Source organism: Pongo abelii, chromosome 1 (genome assembly GCF_028885655.2).
Source record: "Pongo abelii isolate AG06213 chromosome 1, NHGRI_mPonAbe1-v2.0_pri, whole genome shotgun sequence".
NCBI classification, from domain to species: Eukaryota; Metazoa; Chordata; class Mammalia; order Primates; family Hominidae; genus Pongo; species Pongo abelii.
In genome coordinates, this window is record NC_071985.2 from 212,634,723 (window position 1) to 212,653,005 (window position 18,283).

Here is an 18,283-nt window from a genome sequence, read left to right on the forward strand (position 1 = left end):
CTGGCATTGGAAGAGCATCTGGCAGAGGGAATCAGACAGGGCCAGGCTAGTGGGTGCAGTTTGATTTTAAAAATTATTGCATTCGTTTTAATTGAAAGGGATATAGAGATATTACCACATTCCTCGAGATGGCGTTAGTCATCTTTCATAAGACTTGAACTCTGTTGACAGAAATCACTCTGGAACTGAATTCTGAAACAATGTATTGAGTACCTGCAGTATGGGAGGTTCCCTGTGGTAAATATGTATGATAAACAAGTAAATAAGGAATATATATGATAAACATATGATAAACAAATCTAAACCCTGGAGGATTTTTTTATCTTAAGATACCATCAAATGCATTAAACCTCTGTCGTAATACTATAAACCGTGACTGACATTGAGATATATGGAGAGATTTGGTATGGATCTGTGAGGAAAGATGGTTCCTTTGATAGAAACTTTGGGCTGGGTGCGGTGGCTCATGCCTGTAATCCCAGCACTTAGGGAGGCCGAGGCGGGCGGATCACCTGAGGTTGGGAGTTTGAGACTAGCCTGACCAACATGGAGAAACCCCGTCTCGACTAAAAATACAAAATTAGCTGGGCGTGGTGGCACATGCCTGTAATTTCAGCTACTTGGGAAGCTGAGGCAGGAGAATCGCTTGAACCCGGGAGGTGGAGGTTGCAGTGAGCCAAGATTGTACCATTGCACTCCAGCCTGGGCAACAAGAGCGAAACTCCATCCCAAAAAAAGAAAGAAAGAAAGAAAGTTTGTAGTAGGTGAAAAGTTTTCCTTAGTCTGCCAAATCTAGACTAAGTTTTGCAGGAGGTGGGGTTTGAATGTAAAATACCAGACCCCAAAGGTAATCTAGATCGGTATTTTTCAAACTGTTGGATTTAATACATTTAATAGATTGTGAAATTAATAGGTCACAACCAACATTTTAAAAAAGGATAATATAATAAAAAATGTCAGTCTATTACATGTAAGTAAGAATAAGTATTGTTTTTAGAAACTTTGTAGTTATATATGTGTTTATAATTATCCCGGGTCATGAAGTCATTATATGTCTTACTGTGAGTTGTAGTTAGAGATGTTTGAAAACCAATGACTAGTACTTACCACTTTATTTTATATTATTTTTAAATTTTTTTATTTATTGTTTATTTTTTACAGAGGGAGGGTCTCACTATGTTGCCCAGGCTGCTTTCAAACTCCTGTGCTCAAGCAGTCCTCCTGCCTCGGCCTCCCAAAGTGCTCCCACGCCCAGCCCTTACCACTTTGATATACTGATCTTTCACTACCAGTAAACTCCTGTTAATGGGCTTTATGAAATTGTAAATTTATGCTATTGTAAAACCTTTTTTAAAAAAACCCTAGGACTCAGTGTACTGAATTGCTTTTGTCAGCTTAGGCTTGTATACTGTGTTCAAAAATAAAGAAAAAGATCTAGGCTTGTACCAGGTCACAGAGTACTTGTAGCCATCACCAATGTGTCTTAAGAAAATGGAAACACTATTGCTATTTTTAGACTATGCAAATTATATTTTTATATTAATATTTATGTTTTAATATTTTGTATATTGCATAATTTATGTTACTTATATTTTATATTATATTTTAATTCTTTTCATCCATCAGTTTTGCAGTATAGGCCCTGACTATTATTGACCAACTACCTTTTGCCCTTGTAATATTTAACAGCAGTAACTGGAAAAAAGACAATAGTCATTGGAAAAAAACAGTTTGAAATTTAGATCCCAATAAGCTGTCTACTTTTTAATAAATATAATAGGGTAATAAGGATATGGTGGAAAACATTTGGAATATTCTCAAAGACCATCAGTGGGTCTATAACCTACACATTAGGAATCTCTAATGTAAGAAGGATCCAATCTGCTATCAGGAAGTAATCTGGAGTCTGATTTTGATGAGTTTTATTAATTAAAATAAGAAAACTGATTTTTTTTTAGATGAAGTTACAGGCAGGAGAAAAAACTTAGTATCTAACTGCTTAGACATTTCATTATCTTAAATAAGTTGTTTCTGTGTTTTGTGTCCTTTTGCTTTATTTTTTCTCTAAAATAACATTTCCGAGTGAACAACCAAAGTATCCTTTTTTATGAAGCCAAGGGTTTTATCAGGTTTCTTATTTCTTAGTTATTTAAGTTATTTAGTTATTTAAGTCTTATTTCTAAGTTATTTATTTAATGAGGATTATTACATGTCCCTGGCCAAAGGTTACTTAGTGTGTATGTGAAGTGATTCCTACTTGCTTTAGATTATTTTACTACTCAAAGGTATTTAGAAGGGATGAAAGAACAAGTGATGGTTTAAAATCTTTACATATTTTCTGACTGTATTTCATTGTTCCCTTCTATTTTTTGTTTGTTCATGAAGAGATAAATACTGGAATGTGGTTTGTACTCTTAGGAAATGTAGGTCATGCATCATTTAATGACGGTAATTTGTTCTGAGAAATGCATCATTAGGCAATTTCTTCCTTGTGCAAACAAAAGAGTATTTACACAAACCTAGATGTTCTAGCCTACTACACACCTAGGCTGTATAGTGTAGCCTACTGCTCTTAGGCTGCAAACCTGTACAGCATGTTGCTATACTGAATAGTAGGCAGTTGTAACATAATGGTAAGTATTTGTGTATCTAAAGATAACTAAACATAGAAAAGGTATAGTAAAAATACTATATAAAAGATTTAAAATGGTACACTGTATAGGGCACTTACCATGAATGGAGACTGCAGGACTTGAAGTTGTTCTAGATGAGTGGTGAGTGAAGGTAAAGGCCTAGGACATTACTGTACACTGGTGTGGATTTTATAAACATTAGGGCACACTACATTTATTTTAAAATGTGTACTTTCTCTAATAATGAATTAATCTTAGCTTACCTTAATCTTTTTACTTGATAAACTTTTTAATTTTTTAACTTTTTGACTTTTATAATAATATTTAGCTTAAAACACACTGTATAGCTATGCAAAAATATTTCTTTTTTATTTTTCTTCTTCTTTTTTTTTTTTGAGATAGAATCTCACTCTGTTACCCAGGCTAGAGTGCAGTGGTGCAGTCATAGCTCACTGCAGCCTCAGCCTCCTGGACTCAAGTGATCTTCCCACCTCAGCCACCTGATAGCTGGGACTACAGTTGCACGTCACCATGCCCAGCTAATTTTTTAAAAATTTTTTTCTAGAGATTAGGTCTTACTACATTGCCCAGGCTGGTCTCAAACTCTTGGCCTCCCAAAGTACTGGGATTATAGATGTGAACCACCATCCCTGGCCTTGTTTCTTTATATCCTTATTCTATATGCTTTTTTCTATTTTTAAAATTATTTATCTTTTTACTTGTTAAGGATTTTTGTTAAAAACTAAGACACAAACACATACATTAGCCTAGGCCTATACACGGTCAAGATCATCAACATTACTCTCTTCTACCTCCAGATCTTGTCTCATTGGGAGGTCTTCCGGGGCAATAATATGCATAGAGCTGTCATCTCCTATTATGACCGTGCCTTCCTCTGGAATATTTCCTGAAGGACTTGCCTGAGGCTGTTTTACAGTTAACTTTTTTTAATAAGTAGAAGGAATATACTCTAGTGATTAAAAAGTATAGTATAGTAGATACATAAGCCAGTAACATAGTTATTTCTTATTACTATGAAATATTATGTGTTATACTTGATTGTATGTGCTATACTTTTAAATGACTGGCAGCACAGTAGGTTTGTTTACACTACCATTAACACATACATGTGAATAATGCATTGTGCTGCCACATTAGGATAGTTACAGTGTCATTAGGCAATAGGAACCTTTCAGCTTCATTATAGCCTTGTGGGCTATAATGTTGTGTATGCAGTTGTATATGCAGTTTGTTATTGATTGAAACATCATTATGCAATGCATGACTGTGTATATAATGCCGTACAAACAGTTGTCTGCCTATATTCCTCTTTCTAGAATCCTGGAAGCCTACTGATACTGAAGGTAAGAAGCAGTATGACAGGGAGTTTCTGCTGGACTTCCAGTTCATGCCTGCCTGTATACAAAAACCAGAGGGCCTGCCTCCTATCAGTGATGTGGTTCTTGACAAGGTAGGCTGCGTACTCAGAGAAAACTAGTTCTTTTTGGTGGGAACTGATTTTAACTGTAAGAGCAAATATGTGAAGTATGAGCAGTTTTTAGTAATTGTTAGACCAAATGATGTAAAAATATCTAATGTTTAAGAATTTGTTTCCCTAAACACTGTTGGATTTTGAGTTTCTCATAGGTTACAGTCATTTTGGGATTTGGCCCATATTGCAGTGGTGTTTTTTTTTAATGTTTATTAATTGATTTATCTGCTTATTATGGCTGTTTTTTGGTGATATAAAAATTTTGTGTTTGTTAGGGGAAACATGGCTAAACTTGATACGGAGGTCTTTCCTCATTGTTCTAAAAGTTCATTATGGAATTCTATTGGCATTGAGGACAGGTCAGAAATCTAGGAAGGTATTTAGCAGATCAAACATAAGTGAGAGTCAACATGATTCAAATAATATGTATCTTAAAATTTCCCTAATAGATACCTCCAGTGATTGAATTCTCCAGTCTTGTGCAAATAGGCATCCTTCCTCTTTGCATCTGATCTTTATGGTGCACACAGCAAATTAGTACAGTCAGTATTTGTTTACTAAATTAAAAGGAGTAAAGTCAGATCTACTAAAGTAATTTTATGTAAATCAAAGATAAATCAGAGCTGATGATTAAGCTTGAAGTATTTTTGTTTTGTAGAGGAACAAAAATGTAAAAGTAGAGATTAACTATCTTATGGAATCATATCTACCTCTTAACCGATTTATGCCTAGTGTTTCATTATTGGAATGCTACGCTTGTGAGAGTTATTTATATCCTACTGCTCAAGGTCATAACCAAGGTCTGATTTTTCACACAAAAAAATTTGCAGCCTCTGGCATAAATGGGTTAGTAAAGATGTCCAGCAGCTGCTTATCCAGAGCTCATTTATATTATTTTACTTTCTTATAGCAACAGGTCTTCTTACTTCTATTGGTGGTATCTAAGTCTTCTCTCCTAATACTTATGTGAGGACAGCTGAATGACTGATTAATGGTGCTAATTTGAGGCTACTTCAGTACCTCAGAAGTCAAATGTTATATCCACCAAATTCAATTATCCTGTTAGAAAATATTCCTGCCTGTCCTGCTGCCTTATCTGTTTATGACTTTGGCCACTAATTAGTTGATTTCTCACTGATCTGCTTAACTTTGTGTTGTCCATAGTCACGTTACATGCTTATTCAAAGTCAGATATTTCACATTGACAAGGCAGACAGTGAAATTTTAAATGAATCATCACCTATGAAACATGTCTCCTCTAAGACTTATGGTCCACTCATAATACGTTCTTTACTAACTATTAAGTCTACAGCATGAAAACTAAAATGAGCAGTAGCAGGATTCCTATAGGCAAGTGCTCTATATCCTGGTGAATATTTTATTTTAATTGTAAAATTTGACCCTAGTGTAGAGGATCTCAAAATATCTTGTCTTGTGCCATTCAATTGGTCCTCAGTATCTAGTGAGCCAGTCTGCTGATTATATATAGCCCCTACTTGGAAATTTAAGGCCTAAATCATTCCCAGCGTATCAGAAAACCATTGTTTTAGCCTAACGGCTCTAAGAGTAGCCCAGGAGAAACTGCCATGGATGAGATTGGACTTCTGCTGGTTCCAAAGCTGGTGTTTACCGTTTCAGCTGATGTAACTTTTCAGTAAAAATTTTTGTTATCTTTTGTGGCAGGGAATGCTCTGGAACATGTATTAAGCTTTCTTTTGCTTTTTCATGCAGATCAACCAACCCAAATTGCCAATGCGAACTCTGGATCCTCGAATTTTGCCTCGAGGACCAGACTTTACACCAGCCTTTGCTGATTTTGGAAGGCAGACACCTGGTGGAAGAGGCGTACCTGTAAGTGCAAGTTCCCCACAACTCACTTAGTTAGACACTGGCACAGACTCCATGAAATCCTACCTCACGGCAAGACAGCAGCTTTTATTCGTTGATTCTAGTCAAGAAGAAGAAGAAGAGGCAAAGACTATCCTTTCCATACTCATATTAAAGCAGATAAAGAATACACTTGAGTTGTTTTTACTTGGCAGAAGCTAGTCTGCATTAATTTGGTCGTGATTTTTTTTTTCCCTATTTTTTCAATTGAGGTGACCTACAAATAGGTTTAAAAATGGTGCCAACCACGGCCAGGGATGGTGGCTCAGGTCTGTAATGCTAGCACTTTGTGGGGTCAAGGCAGGAGGATCACTTGAGGTCAGGAGTTCAAGACCAGCCTGGCAACAAAGAGAGACCTTGTCTCTACCACAAAAAAAAAAAAAAAAAAAAAAAAGAAAAGAAAAACATAGACCAGGCATGCTGGCGCATGCTTATAGTCCTAGTCCCAGCTACTCGGGAGACTGAGGTGAGAGAATTACTTGACCCCAGGAGGTCCAGGCTACAGTGAGCCATGATCATGCCACTGCACTCCAGTCTGGGTGACAAAACAAGAACAGGAGGTCCAGGCTTCATTGAGCCATGATCATGCCACTGCACTCCAATCTGGGCAACAAAGCAAGACCCTGTCTCTGAAAAAATATATATACAGAGCGAGCCAACCTTAATAAGATTCCTGTTTTGTTTTGAGGTGTCCTGATATACTGGAGATCTCTGATGACATTCAGCTAATGATCACGTCTTTGTCTTTGTTTCTACAGATTTGCAAAGTGCAGAGCAGGCATGGATTGCCAATTCTGGAACAGAGCAAAGCCCCAACTTGCCCTCCACTGGTGATGTCACACCCACCCATGAAGAGCCTGCCTCTAGGGGTGCGCTGAACACTTTGTTTTTTGTAATAATAGTCTCTGGTGTTATAATATTTTCTGTTACGCTCTTTTTATTTACTATTGATTGTTAAGTCAAAATTTGAACAAATGACATGTACAAAAGAGTGCAGTATTGGTAAACTGCAGATTGCCATTACACCCCCAGTGGCAGGCTCTTCAGCGGTGGAAGTGGCATCACCAGTGGACTTATGCTGGGGCACTGCACTGTGCAGGATTCGGCAGGCTCTGCCTACTCCATGCTTTGTAGACTTGCAGAAAGCATGGGGAAAGTTGCCAATGATGTTGAATATCTCTTTTCCTCAAGTTAGAATGGCATAGAGAGCAATAAATCTAACATTTTGGAGGAGCTTGGGGTTTGATGTACATTTGCCGATAACCCTGTTACTTTATTTTATGTAAGGTGACACTTTTTGTTTCCTCATCACCTTTTTATTTCTGAAATGGCAACTTTTGAAACCTGCTTTGAAATAAGACTACATTGTCTGAAAACAAATGTCACTTTGTAGATATTTAAATTACTTGATTATTTTCCTGCAACCAAACAGTGATGGCGTATACTTGAATGCCTACAGTGTGTTGGAGGCTTTGTAAAACTACTGAAAACCACCTGAATTTGAAGCATACTGTTTATTGAGCCATTAATCCATCACCATTTTAGAGACCTGTGTATGGGAGATACTCTGTTTCTCACACATTTATCTATTTTCAGGAAATACTAAATTAAAATTTTTCTAAATCTTGAGTTACCTCACCAGAAAGTCTTAGAAAGCAGCTTTCTAGAAACCATTTTATACATTTTTTTTTTTTTTTTGAGACGGAGTCTCGCTCTGTCGCCCAGGCTAGAGTGCAGTGGCGTGATCTCCGCTCACTGCAAGCCCTGTCACCTCCTAGATTCACGCCATTCTCCTGCCTTGGCCTCCTGAGTAGCTGGGACTATAGGCGCCCGCCACCACACCCGGCTAATTTATTTTTTTATTTTTTTATTTTTTTTTATTTTTAGTAGAGACAGGGTTTCACCGTGTTAGCCAGGATGGTCTTGATCTCCTGACCTCGTGATCTGCCCGCCTCGGCCTCCCAAAGTGCTGGGATGACAGGCGTGAGCCACCGTGCCTGGCCCATTTTATACCTTTTTTTTTTTTAAGTATTATTTCCCTTTTTAATGTTGAAATTTTTATTTGTGTTACTGTTCATTTTGGTTTTGGTTTATATCTTTGTTTTGCCAAATATTTGAAATAATGTTGATGCTGTTTTGAATATTCTGTGGATAATAGCATCTGTGGTTATTATCATATTGCCCAATGTTGTTGATATGTGACTCACAAAATGTATAAATCCTCTTCCAGTGTCGCTTTTCACTAACAGCTTGCTAGTCATTGTTTGCTAATAACTAGTTATAACAAAAAGGAAATACTGTGAGTTTAGAATAAGCACTGTCTCTTTTAAATTATTGAAAATAGAAAATGATTTTTAGAAGTAACTTTATCACAGCGTATACCACTCCTCTGTATACCTACGTATGTGAGATCAGTGAGTTATTCTGGTACACTCAAAGTAATGTGACTAGAAGTGAGATGTTATCTAGAATTTGTAGTAGCTCCAAAAAGATCAACTTTAATTATTTAATTTACTTTTATTAAGCAGCTTTGTTCTGTGTCAAGAGCTAGTTTTTAAGAGAAATTTTGATGTCTCAGGGTAATGTTGATATGTTAAGCCTTAACACAAGTTATTCTTCCAGCCTATCTCCTAGATAACAGACATTCTCCACTTAATTTGCCCAGCTTACCTTGGTATATTGATGTAGATACAGATGGGAATGTTATAGGACATAAATATCAACATATAAAGGAACAAAAATGGCCAGGCACAGTGGCTCATGCCTGTAATCCCAGCACTTTGGGAGGCCAAAGCGGGTGGATTGCTACAGTCCCGGAGTTCAAGACCAGCCTGGGCAACATGGTAAAATCCTGTCCCTACAAAAAATACGAAAATTTGCCGGGCATGAGGGCACACACCTGTAGTGCCATCTACTTGAGAGACTGAGGTGGGAGGATTGCCTGAGCCTGGGAAGCAGAGGTTGGAGACAGAGGCTGCAGTGAGCCAAGATCGCACCACTGCACTCCAGCCTGGGCAACAGAGTGAGGCTCTGTCTCAAAAAAACAGGAACAGAAATAATGCTGTTTGGAAAAAAGCAACAGCCCTACTCTTTGCAGTTTCTGATTCCATACTTCAAATAACTTTTTCCAGTTCTCCAAATTATCTTATAATTAATTATCACTTAATGATATTAAAATCTATGAGGTATGCTCCATTATTATCTTCAGTAGCCATGACTTCTAATATAAACTTTTCTGCAGCTCATGCCTGTAATCCCAGCACTTTGGGAGGCTGAGGTGGGCAGATTACATGAGGCCAGGAGTTCGAGCCCAGCCTGGCCAACATGGCGAAACCCTGTGTCTACTAAAAATACGAAAATTAGCCAGGCGTGGTGGTACATGTCTGTAATCCCAGCTACTCAGAAGACTGAGGCACAAGAATCGCTTGAACCCGGGAGGCGGAGGCTGTAGTGAGCCAAGATCATGCCACTGCACTCCAGCCTGGGTGACAAAGCAAGACTCTGTCTAAAAAAAAAAAAAAAAAAAAAAAAACTTTGCTGCAACAGACTTGCTATAAAATATTTTTAATGTATGCCAATGATTTTAAAATGTCATATGCAGCTACGTAGTTTTCAAACCTAAGTGTCCTTCACTGGATAGTAAAGTGCATATCTGTTGAAAATTACCATGAAATATCATGTCTTTAGTTATTTTTAAAATAAAATTATGGGCTGGGTGCGGTGGTTCACGCCTGTAATCCCAGCACTTTGGGAGGCCGAGGCAGGCAGATCACAAGGCCAGGAGATCAAGACCATCCTGGTTAACACGGTGAAACCCCGTCTCCACTAAAAATACAAAAAATTAGCCAGGTGTGGTGGCGGGCGCCTGTAGTCCCAGCTACTCGGGAGGCTGAGGCAGGAGAATGGCGTAAACCCGGGAGCTTGTAGTGAGTCGAGATCATGCCACTGCACTCCATCCTGGGCAACAGAGCAAGACTCCATCTCAAAAAATAAAGAATAAAAATAAATAAAATTACTTATCAGTTGTGTTAGTAGTCTTTTTGCGAACATCACAGAAAGCACTCCAAAAAATATATCTTAAGAGGAGCATTGGACCTAGATAAGTAATTTGCCATTTATACTTAGTTTAACTAACCTTTGAGATAAACTGATCAATCATAAAAATCCTAGCAGCAAAGAAAATCCTAGGAGTAAAGTCTTTCTTTAAAGGAACACTTGGTTGTCTTCCTTCTTTAAAAATTTAAGTGTATATTGATTCTCTTTTCTTTGGTTATCCAGGTAAGCAGTGGAATTTAAGGTTACAGTCTCCGAATAAGATAGGAATGATGTATATTAAATTGCAAAACAGAGATGGGTATAATTTCGTAATACACTTTTGAAAACTGACAGTGGGTAAAAAATTCATACTTTAATGTCACCTGAAAAAAGAAAATGTCTCGCTAATCAACCCCAGACTTTGACATTTTTAGTTTTGACATTGTGGACCTTGAGCACATTATACCTTAAAGTTCCTTAAAGTACTGTCTTTCAAAGAAAGAAACCAGGTGTCATTTCTTTTTGTGTAGCCCATACCTCTTAGCACAGGATCCTAGATTTTTTGTGTGTTTAGTATATAAATCATTCATCATATGTTGCTGCTTCTGAAGGATACCATAAATTTGATTATCTGTATTAAGATTTTCACACACAAAAAGGGACATGAAATGTTTAAATTTATGTATTACTTTTTTAAAAGTTCTTTTGATCCTTTGGTGTTGATGATAACATAGTTTTTAGGGTCCTTTTACATGGTTTATATCCTATAATCACAATAATGTTTTTAGGTAGGGCTGGCATTGTATATATGAGAAAACTTAACAAAACTAAGAGACTTGCCTACAGTAACTTTGCTCATATATAGCAGATTTGAACTCTAGATTCTGATTCTTTTGTCTCCTAAGTTCACTACACCACAGTTTTCCAGGCATTGCTATTCCAAACAGTGAATTCATTCTCAGAGTGTAAATATGGGCACATTAGAGATTGATTAATTGAACATACTAAGAATTTGTAAGTATAGTAGATCTATTAATACCTAGATAAATATTTGAGAACTGTGTCTTTATCTTAGTTATAACCAGAGATACAATTATAATTTAAAATTTTTTCTTGGGTGCTTTCACATGGGTTATAATTTTAACTATTTTATTCTGGACTAACAATTTATCAGTTAGCTTTTCAAAGTCTTTTTTTCCTTTGAAGCATTATTGTTACTTTCTCACATCTCTCTGTTGCTTATTTGAAACTCACACATATTTGTCTTGGGTCAGGTAAAGAGGTGTGGAATAAATCATATTGCCATTTTCCACATTCAAATCTCAAGGCGTATTTATTCATTGGAGTTTGCAGTAGGTTTTGGTAATGGGCATTTTCTGACTTTGTCTCCTAATGTGCATCTATGGCTCTTAATTGATTTTGACATAATTTCCTTTCATTACATCCAGAATCATTTGTTCTTGACAATGTTTATGTACAAATGCATGGATTAAATTAAATATCTTGTGATATAATTGTTTACCTGAGGTTTAGCCAACTATTTAATAAGTTATTAATCCATATAAGTCAACACTAGAATATAACTTGAATTATAAAAAATCAGGTATTACTTGATTACCACATTTTTCTATCAGAATTGTTTCTTCTGGGCTACTATATTAAAGTTTCAGTTACAATTTATGTTCTTATAGTAGTACTGTCTGGTTTAACAACTGTTCCCTGTTGGTATTTTTCCAATCTGATGATCTTTATTTCCTTTCAGTTATACTATGTGTCTCATACCTCTGGGTTTATCTGACCTGGTTTTGTTTTTTTTTTTTTTTTTTTTTTGATGTTTATCAAATAGTCTAAGATATCATCACTACTGTATCCTTAGCTGGATGCATTTGACAAGAGTGGTGTGAAATTTTGCAGAAACCCTAACTTTTGATCCTGATGCATTCTTGATACTACCATTTCTAATTGGGGCAGATGGTGAAGCATAAAGGAATAATTCTGAGAATGATTGATGTGTAAAGGTGTTTGAGCTTATCAGCTTAGGCCCCAGACTGTATTATCTCCTAGAAACTGTCTTTTTATATAATGAATGACATTAAAGTCTATACTTTTTTCTCTGAAGCGTTAAATGAATTCAAAAGGGCAGCATTGGGGCCTTAAGTGAGAAATGATTCTCATCTATGTGTGCTTTGTATGAAGTTTTTATTCTCTCTTGAAATCTAATGGCTAGCCCTTCAGTGCAACTCAGAAAGAAAAAAAAAAATCTGATGGCAATATTTGCTCAGCACTAAAAGAATGATATATCAGAAAAAGTAAAGGTTGTCAACATGCAGCAGGTCTGCTTGAAGGTAGCAGAGCTTAGTATCAACCCAAATATTTAACCTTGAAAAATTATTTCCAAGCATTTAAGATAGTAATTATGAATATTTTGATACACAAAATGCAACTTTTAACTTACTCCGTTATCTCTACTTAGTGTGCTGGCAGTATAACATGGCAACATACATTGGTTTTAACATAAGGGTATAGTGGGAATCCAGCAGGAACAGAGCAGACAAACAAAAGGAAGACTTTTTTTTTCAGGGAATAATTTAGTTTGACTCTCATTGATGATATATAACGGGCTTATTTTAGTATTTCTGGCCCAGCATATCAAGTGGAATCTTTTATGATCTACAGTAAGGCTTAGTGATGATGTTACATTTGCATTTTACCCTGGAATTGTACAAACCCAGTTTTAGCAGATTTGTAACTATGATGATACCTACCTGTGAATTTTTGTAATTATTGAAGTGACCATCCACAGTTATTCAACTAATGAAAAAGCTTAAATTAGGAGTAGTCTTTCTCATTAGAAGTAACGGCTTTGTCAAACATCTGGTTCAAAAAGGCCTCTTGTTCAAAAGTTGTGGTGGAGAACATTACATTGATGGTATTCTGAAGTTATTTTTTTACCCCCAAAAAAGATTACATCCAGTTTGAGTGCCTAGTACCCAATCTTTGCATCTAGCATTGCTTGGCGTAGTCATCAGACTTGACTTGAACAGCACAGCAAAGCCAATAAATTGTAAGTACTCTGAATAGCTGTAATATTCTTGTCCTAGTTGTTGAATGTTGGATCACGAAGATCTCAACCTGGCCAAAGAAGAGAACCCAGAAAGATCATCACAGTTTCTGTGAAAGAAGATGTACACCTGAAAAAGGCAGAAAATGCCTGGAAGCCGAGCCAAAAACGAGACAGCCAAGCTGATGATCCCGAAAACATTAAAACCCAGGTGAGAACAAAAGCATATCCTAACATTCTTTTGAAATTATATTGATTTTGTTTTAACTTATTTTGCTTTGCTAATGTTTCTAGAGATAATCAGTTTAAGACTTTTTATAACATTTTCCTATTAAAAGAATTATTCTAAAAGCCATTATGGATGCCAGGCAACCTACTGTTTTCTCTTGAAATTGCTTTCTGTGTATTTTTTCAGAATAAGTTACCAGGTCTAGAAGGTTCATGTGTCATAGACTTATGTAATTCAGGCTTAAGTTAATATTTGCTTTTCTTTAAAATGCATTTTTAGATTCTCAGTGATTGAGTCTCTTTATCCTATTTATCCTAATTATTACATTGCTTTATGTTCCTTGTCAGGCCTTCATTGCCAATAAGCTAGAATTTAGAAACTCATCTTGTTTTGAAGCCTTTTGGAATAAAATTTAATTCTTTGAATCTTTTTATGCATATCCTGCCCTCAGAACTATGAGGATAAATTGAATGGATTTATTTTATTGACACAAAATTAATTTTTATGTATCAGATTATATAAAGCCTTTATTTATCTTTTGCTTTATACACAATGTCAATTCCTATCCCCAGGTTACCTCTGCGACTTGAGATGTTTTTGCTTCTAGGCACCAAAACTGGAGTCTCTTAAAATTCACACTTGTACCAGAGCCAGGCATCACAGATCATGTACTAACTTTTCAGCATCTGGATTCCTTATATATCTTTTCTCTCACCATGAACAGTTAAGTGTAGCAGTTCACAGTTCCAGCTCTGGAGGCAGAGTCTTGACTCTGTTAGGCAGGTTCTTAATCTCAACTATAAAATGAAGTTACAAATATTGAGTGCCTCATAGGGCCAGTGTTAAGATTAAATGAAATAAATATAAACCATTTGGCATGGTTCCTGGAGTGTGGTTAAGTGCTCAGTATGATGATGTCCCTGAGATCAGAGATGTGCCTTAGATATCTTTTTGATTCAGTACCATCACATAACCTCAGAGAGCAGGGGATCCCCAACCCCTAGTACCAGTCAGTGGCCTGTTGGGAACGGGGCCACACAGCAGGAGGTAAGTGGTGGCAAAAGAGCATTACCACCTGAGCTCCACCTCCTGTCAGATCAGTGGCAGCCCTAGATACTCACAGGAGTGGAACCCTATTGTGAACTGTATATGCAAACGATCTAGGTTGCACGCTCCTTATGAGAATCTAATACCTGATGATCTGAGGTGGAACAATTTTATCCCAAAAACCACTTTCCTCTTCCCCCCTCAACCCCACCCCCAACCCTGGTCTGTGGAAAAATTATCTTCCACAAAACGAGTTCCTAGTGCCAAAAGGTTGAGGACCACTGTTAGAGAGAGTAAATTCTCAGTAAATAATTGTTCAGTAAATAAGCTAACCCACAGAGTAGTTAATACAAAACAAAGATGAAGATGAAGCAATTCATCAACTAGCCATGCTGTCAAACTGTAATTGGCAGCTTGCTTTTGTTTATCTCTGTAGTGATTATCCCCAAACATTTGCCACAGAGTTCCTAAGGACATCCTTCTTCACATTGCTGAGATCAATTCTCTCCATTTCTCTCCATTTCAACATATCTCAACCTTTTTTGGAAAAAAGAAAAAAAAGCCTTCTTTGTCCCTCTCTCCAATCTCCCTGAGAAATGCTTAATGATAATGGGCCTAAATGGCTTATAAAGATAGTTAAAACTTCCTACTGGATCTTCATCATTGACAGTGAAGATGTATTTAAGGCACTTGGATTAATGCCTTACTTTATTAAATTCTTACTCTACCTATAATGAGGAAATAGGTGTTACTCTTTTTTTTCATGAGGAAACTGAAACTTCAAAAGTTGTCAAGCGTCATGAAAGATACTAAATAGTCCAGTTGTTATAACTCGTAATCTGCTTCTGTTTATAACAGAGTCCTCTCCATTATTAAGTCTTATTTCAGAAACAGAATAATTATCTTGATATGAGGCAGCATTAATTAATAGGTTTTCTTTAGTAAGTAGATACAACAAATCCAATGGAGAATTTTTAAAATTCCTTTACAGAGCCAGTACAACCTTCTTTTTTCTTGACACTTTCTTTTAAATATGGACTTGCTTTGTTGCCTTCCCTTACGTTCCTGCTACTATATTAAATCAGCATTGTGAATGACCACTGGTGATGACCTTATTCTCATCTTCTTGAAGCATTTCTAGGATGTCATTGCCTCAGGACATGTCTGGGCTTCTACCCCTAGAATTCCCTGCATTCTCTTTCTTCTTTCTCCTCTATTACAACATTTCTACTGATGCTGCCTGAGTCATCTACCTGAAACACTGATTTTTGTCTTTCCATTTGAGCTTTTTATCCTAGCATTCAATATGTCATTTTCACTCACAGCCAGTGAAAACTAGTCTTCTGATATTTCCAGCTTGTTCTCTCAATTAGCAAGCTAGAAATCCTCATTAACAATTCCTTCCTAAAGTGTTTTCTCCTTCATAGAATATCTACTTTATTTTTTTTCTTCCCTTTAGCTAGCTCTTTCTGTCCTTTATTATCTGGCCCAATTCTCATTTCCTTCTTTTTTTTTTTTCTTTTAAGATGGAGTCTCGCTCTCGCTCTGTCACCCAGCCTGGAGTGCAGTGGTGCGATCTTGGCTCACTGCAGCCTCCACCACCCAGGTTCAAGTGATTCTTCTGCCTCAACCTCCCAAGTAGTTGGTATTACAGGCGTGTCCACCATGCCTGGCTAACTTTTTATATTTTCAGTAGAGACCAGGTTTCACCGTGTTAGCCAGGATGGTCTCTATCTCCTGAACTCATGATCTGCCCACCTCGGCCTCCCAAAGTGCGGGGATTACAGGCGTGAGCCACGACCCCCGGCCCTCATTTCCTTCTAAAGGCATTCCTCAACTAATCCAGTTCCTCTGACCTCATGTACCTAAACTATTCCCCTTTCTGGTCTCTAATCAACCCTAGTACTTGCTTTATCAGTTCGTTTTTAAATGTGTTGTCCCTGCAACTAGATTTTGATTCTGTGGAAGGCAATAACTGTGTTTTGTGCTTCATTTGTACCTAACACAGAATTTACTGAACATCAACTAGATATTTAGTTATAGTGAAGTGATTTTTTTTTTTTTGAGACAGGGTTTCACTCTGTCACCAAGGCTAAAGTGCAGTGGCACTGTCACAGCTCACTGTAGCCTTGACCTGCTGGGCTCAAGTGATCCTCCCTTCTCAGCCTCTCAAGTATCTGGGACTACAGGCATGTGCCACCATGCCTGGCTGATTTTTTTGTAGAGACCAGGTCTCATTCTGTTGCCCAGGCTGTTCTTGAACTCCTGGGCTCAAGCAGTCCTCCCGCTTTAGCCTCCCAATTGCTTGGATTCCAGGTATGAACTACCATGCCCAGGCTTTTTTTTTTTGAAAGAGGGTCTTAATCTATTGCCCAAGCTGGAGTGCAGTGGCACAGTGATGGCTCACTGAAGCTTCAGCCTCCTGGGCTCCCACCTCAGCCTTCCAAGTAGCTGGGACTATAGGCATGGACCACCATACCTGGCTAATTTGTTAAATTTTTTGTTTGTTTGTTTTTTGAGATGGAGTCTCGCTGTGTCGCCCAGGCTGGAGTACAGTGACGTGATCTCAGCTCACTGCAACCTCCGCCTCCTGGGTTCAAGCAATTCTCCTGCCTCAGCCGCCTGAGTAGTTGGGACTGCAGGCATGCCCCACCACGCCCGGCTAATTTTTTTGTATTTTTAGTAGAGAGGGGGTTTCACCACGTTGACCAGGCTACTCTGGAACTCCTGGCCTCAAGTGATCTGCCCTCCTTGGCCTCCCAAAGTGCTGGGATTACAGGCGTGAGCCACTGCTCCTGGGCCTAAAAATTTTTTAGAGGCAGTGTTGCCCAAACTCCTGGCCTCCTGCAGTCCTCCTGCCTTGGCCTCCCAAAGTGTTGGGATTATAGGCATGAGCTCCTGTAGCTTATCCAATAAATGATTTTGTGTGTGTGTGTGTGTGTGTGTGTGTATGTGTGTAATTTTTCTTTTTTTGGAGACACGGTCTCACTGTTACCCATGCTGGAGTGCAGAGGCATGATCTCAGCTCACTGAAGCCTTGACCTCCCAGGCTCAAGTGATCCTCCTGCCTCAGCCCCACAAGTAGCTAGGACTAAGGTGCTTACTACACACCTAGCTAATTTTTGTATTTTTTGTGGTGATGGGGTTTCGCCATGTTGCCCAGGCTGGTCTCGAAACCCCTGAGCTCAAGCAATCTGCCCTCCTCTGCCTTCCAAAGGGCTGGGATTGTAGGCCTGAGCCACTGCACCCGACCTCATTTCATTCTTTCAACAGTGTCTTTCGCAGAGCAGTTGTTTTTATTTTTATTTTATTTTATTTACATTATTATTATTTTTTGAGACAGGGTCTCACTTTGTTGCCCAGGCCGGAGTGCAGTGGCACAATCACAGCTCACTGTAACCTCAGCCTCCCCTGGCTCAGGCAATCCTCCCTCCTAAACCTCCCAAGTAGCTGGAACTACAGGTGCATGCCACCGTGCTCAGCTAATTTTTGTATTCTTTGTAGGGACAGGGTTTTGCCATGTTGCCCAGGCTGGTCTTGAACTCCTGGGCTCAAACAGTGCACCCACCCCAGCCTCTTAAAGTGCTGGAATTATAGGCATGAGCCACCATACCCAGCCTGTTTTTAATTTTGATAATATTGAATTAATCAACCTTTTCATTCGTGATTGTGCTTTTGCTGTCATATCTAAGAAATATTTGCATAAACCCAAGAAAACAACACTTTTCTACTATGTTGTCTTTTAGAAGTTTATAGTTTTAGGTTTCACATTTAGCTTTGTGACCCAGTTTTTGTTGAGTTTTGTACAAAGTGCAAGATAATAGGTCAGGGTTCTTTTTCTCCCCTTTCTTGTGGATGTCCAGTTGTTCCAGCACCATTTGTTGAAAAGATTATCCTTT

The 18,283-nt window shown here is 37.9% G+C and overlaps 1 protein-coding gene across 36 annotated transcripts in view; it reads left to right on the plus strand.

Annotated features, from left to right (window-relative positions):
- Positions 1–18,283, plus strand: part of EIF4G3 (eukaryotic translation initiation factor 4 gamma 3) — a 366,672-nt gene that overhangs the window by 277,816 nt on the left and 70,573 nt on the right. For 23 of the 36 annotated variants that reach the window (XM_063719739.1, XM_063719647.1, XM_063719688.1 and 20 more), the window contains 4 exons: positions 3,971–4,104; positions 5,857–5,976; positions 6,771–6,881; positions 13,149–13,319. In XM_063719739.1, the coding sequence (XP_063575809.1) occupies positions 3,971–4,104; positions 5,857–5,976; positions 6,771–6,881; positions 13,149–13,319 (536 nt within the window). The remainder of the gene's footprint in view (positions 1–3,970; positions 4,105–5,856; positions 5,977–6,770; positions 6,882–13,148; positions 13,320–18,283) is intronic. The other 13 variants (XM_063719663.1, XM_063719713.1, XM_063719670.1 and 10 more) reach the window with 1 other exon arrangement.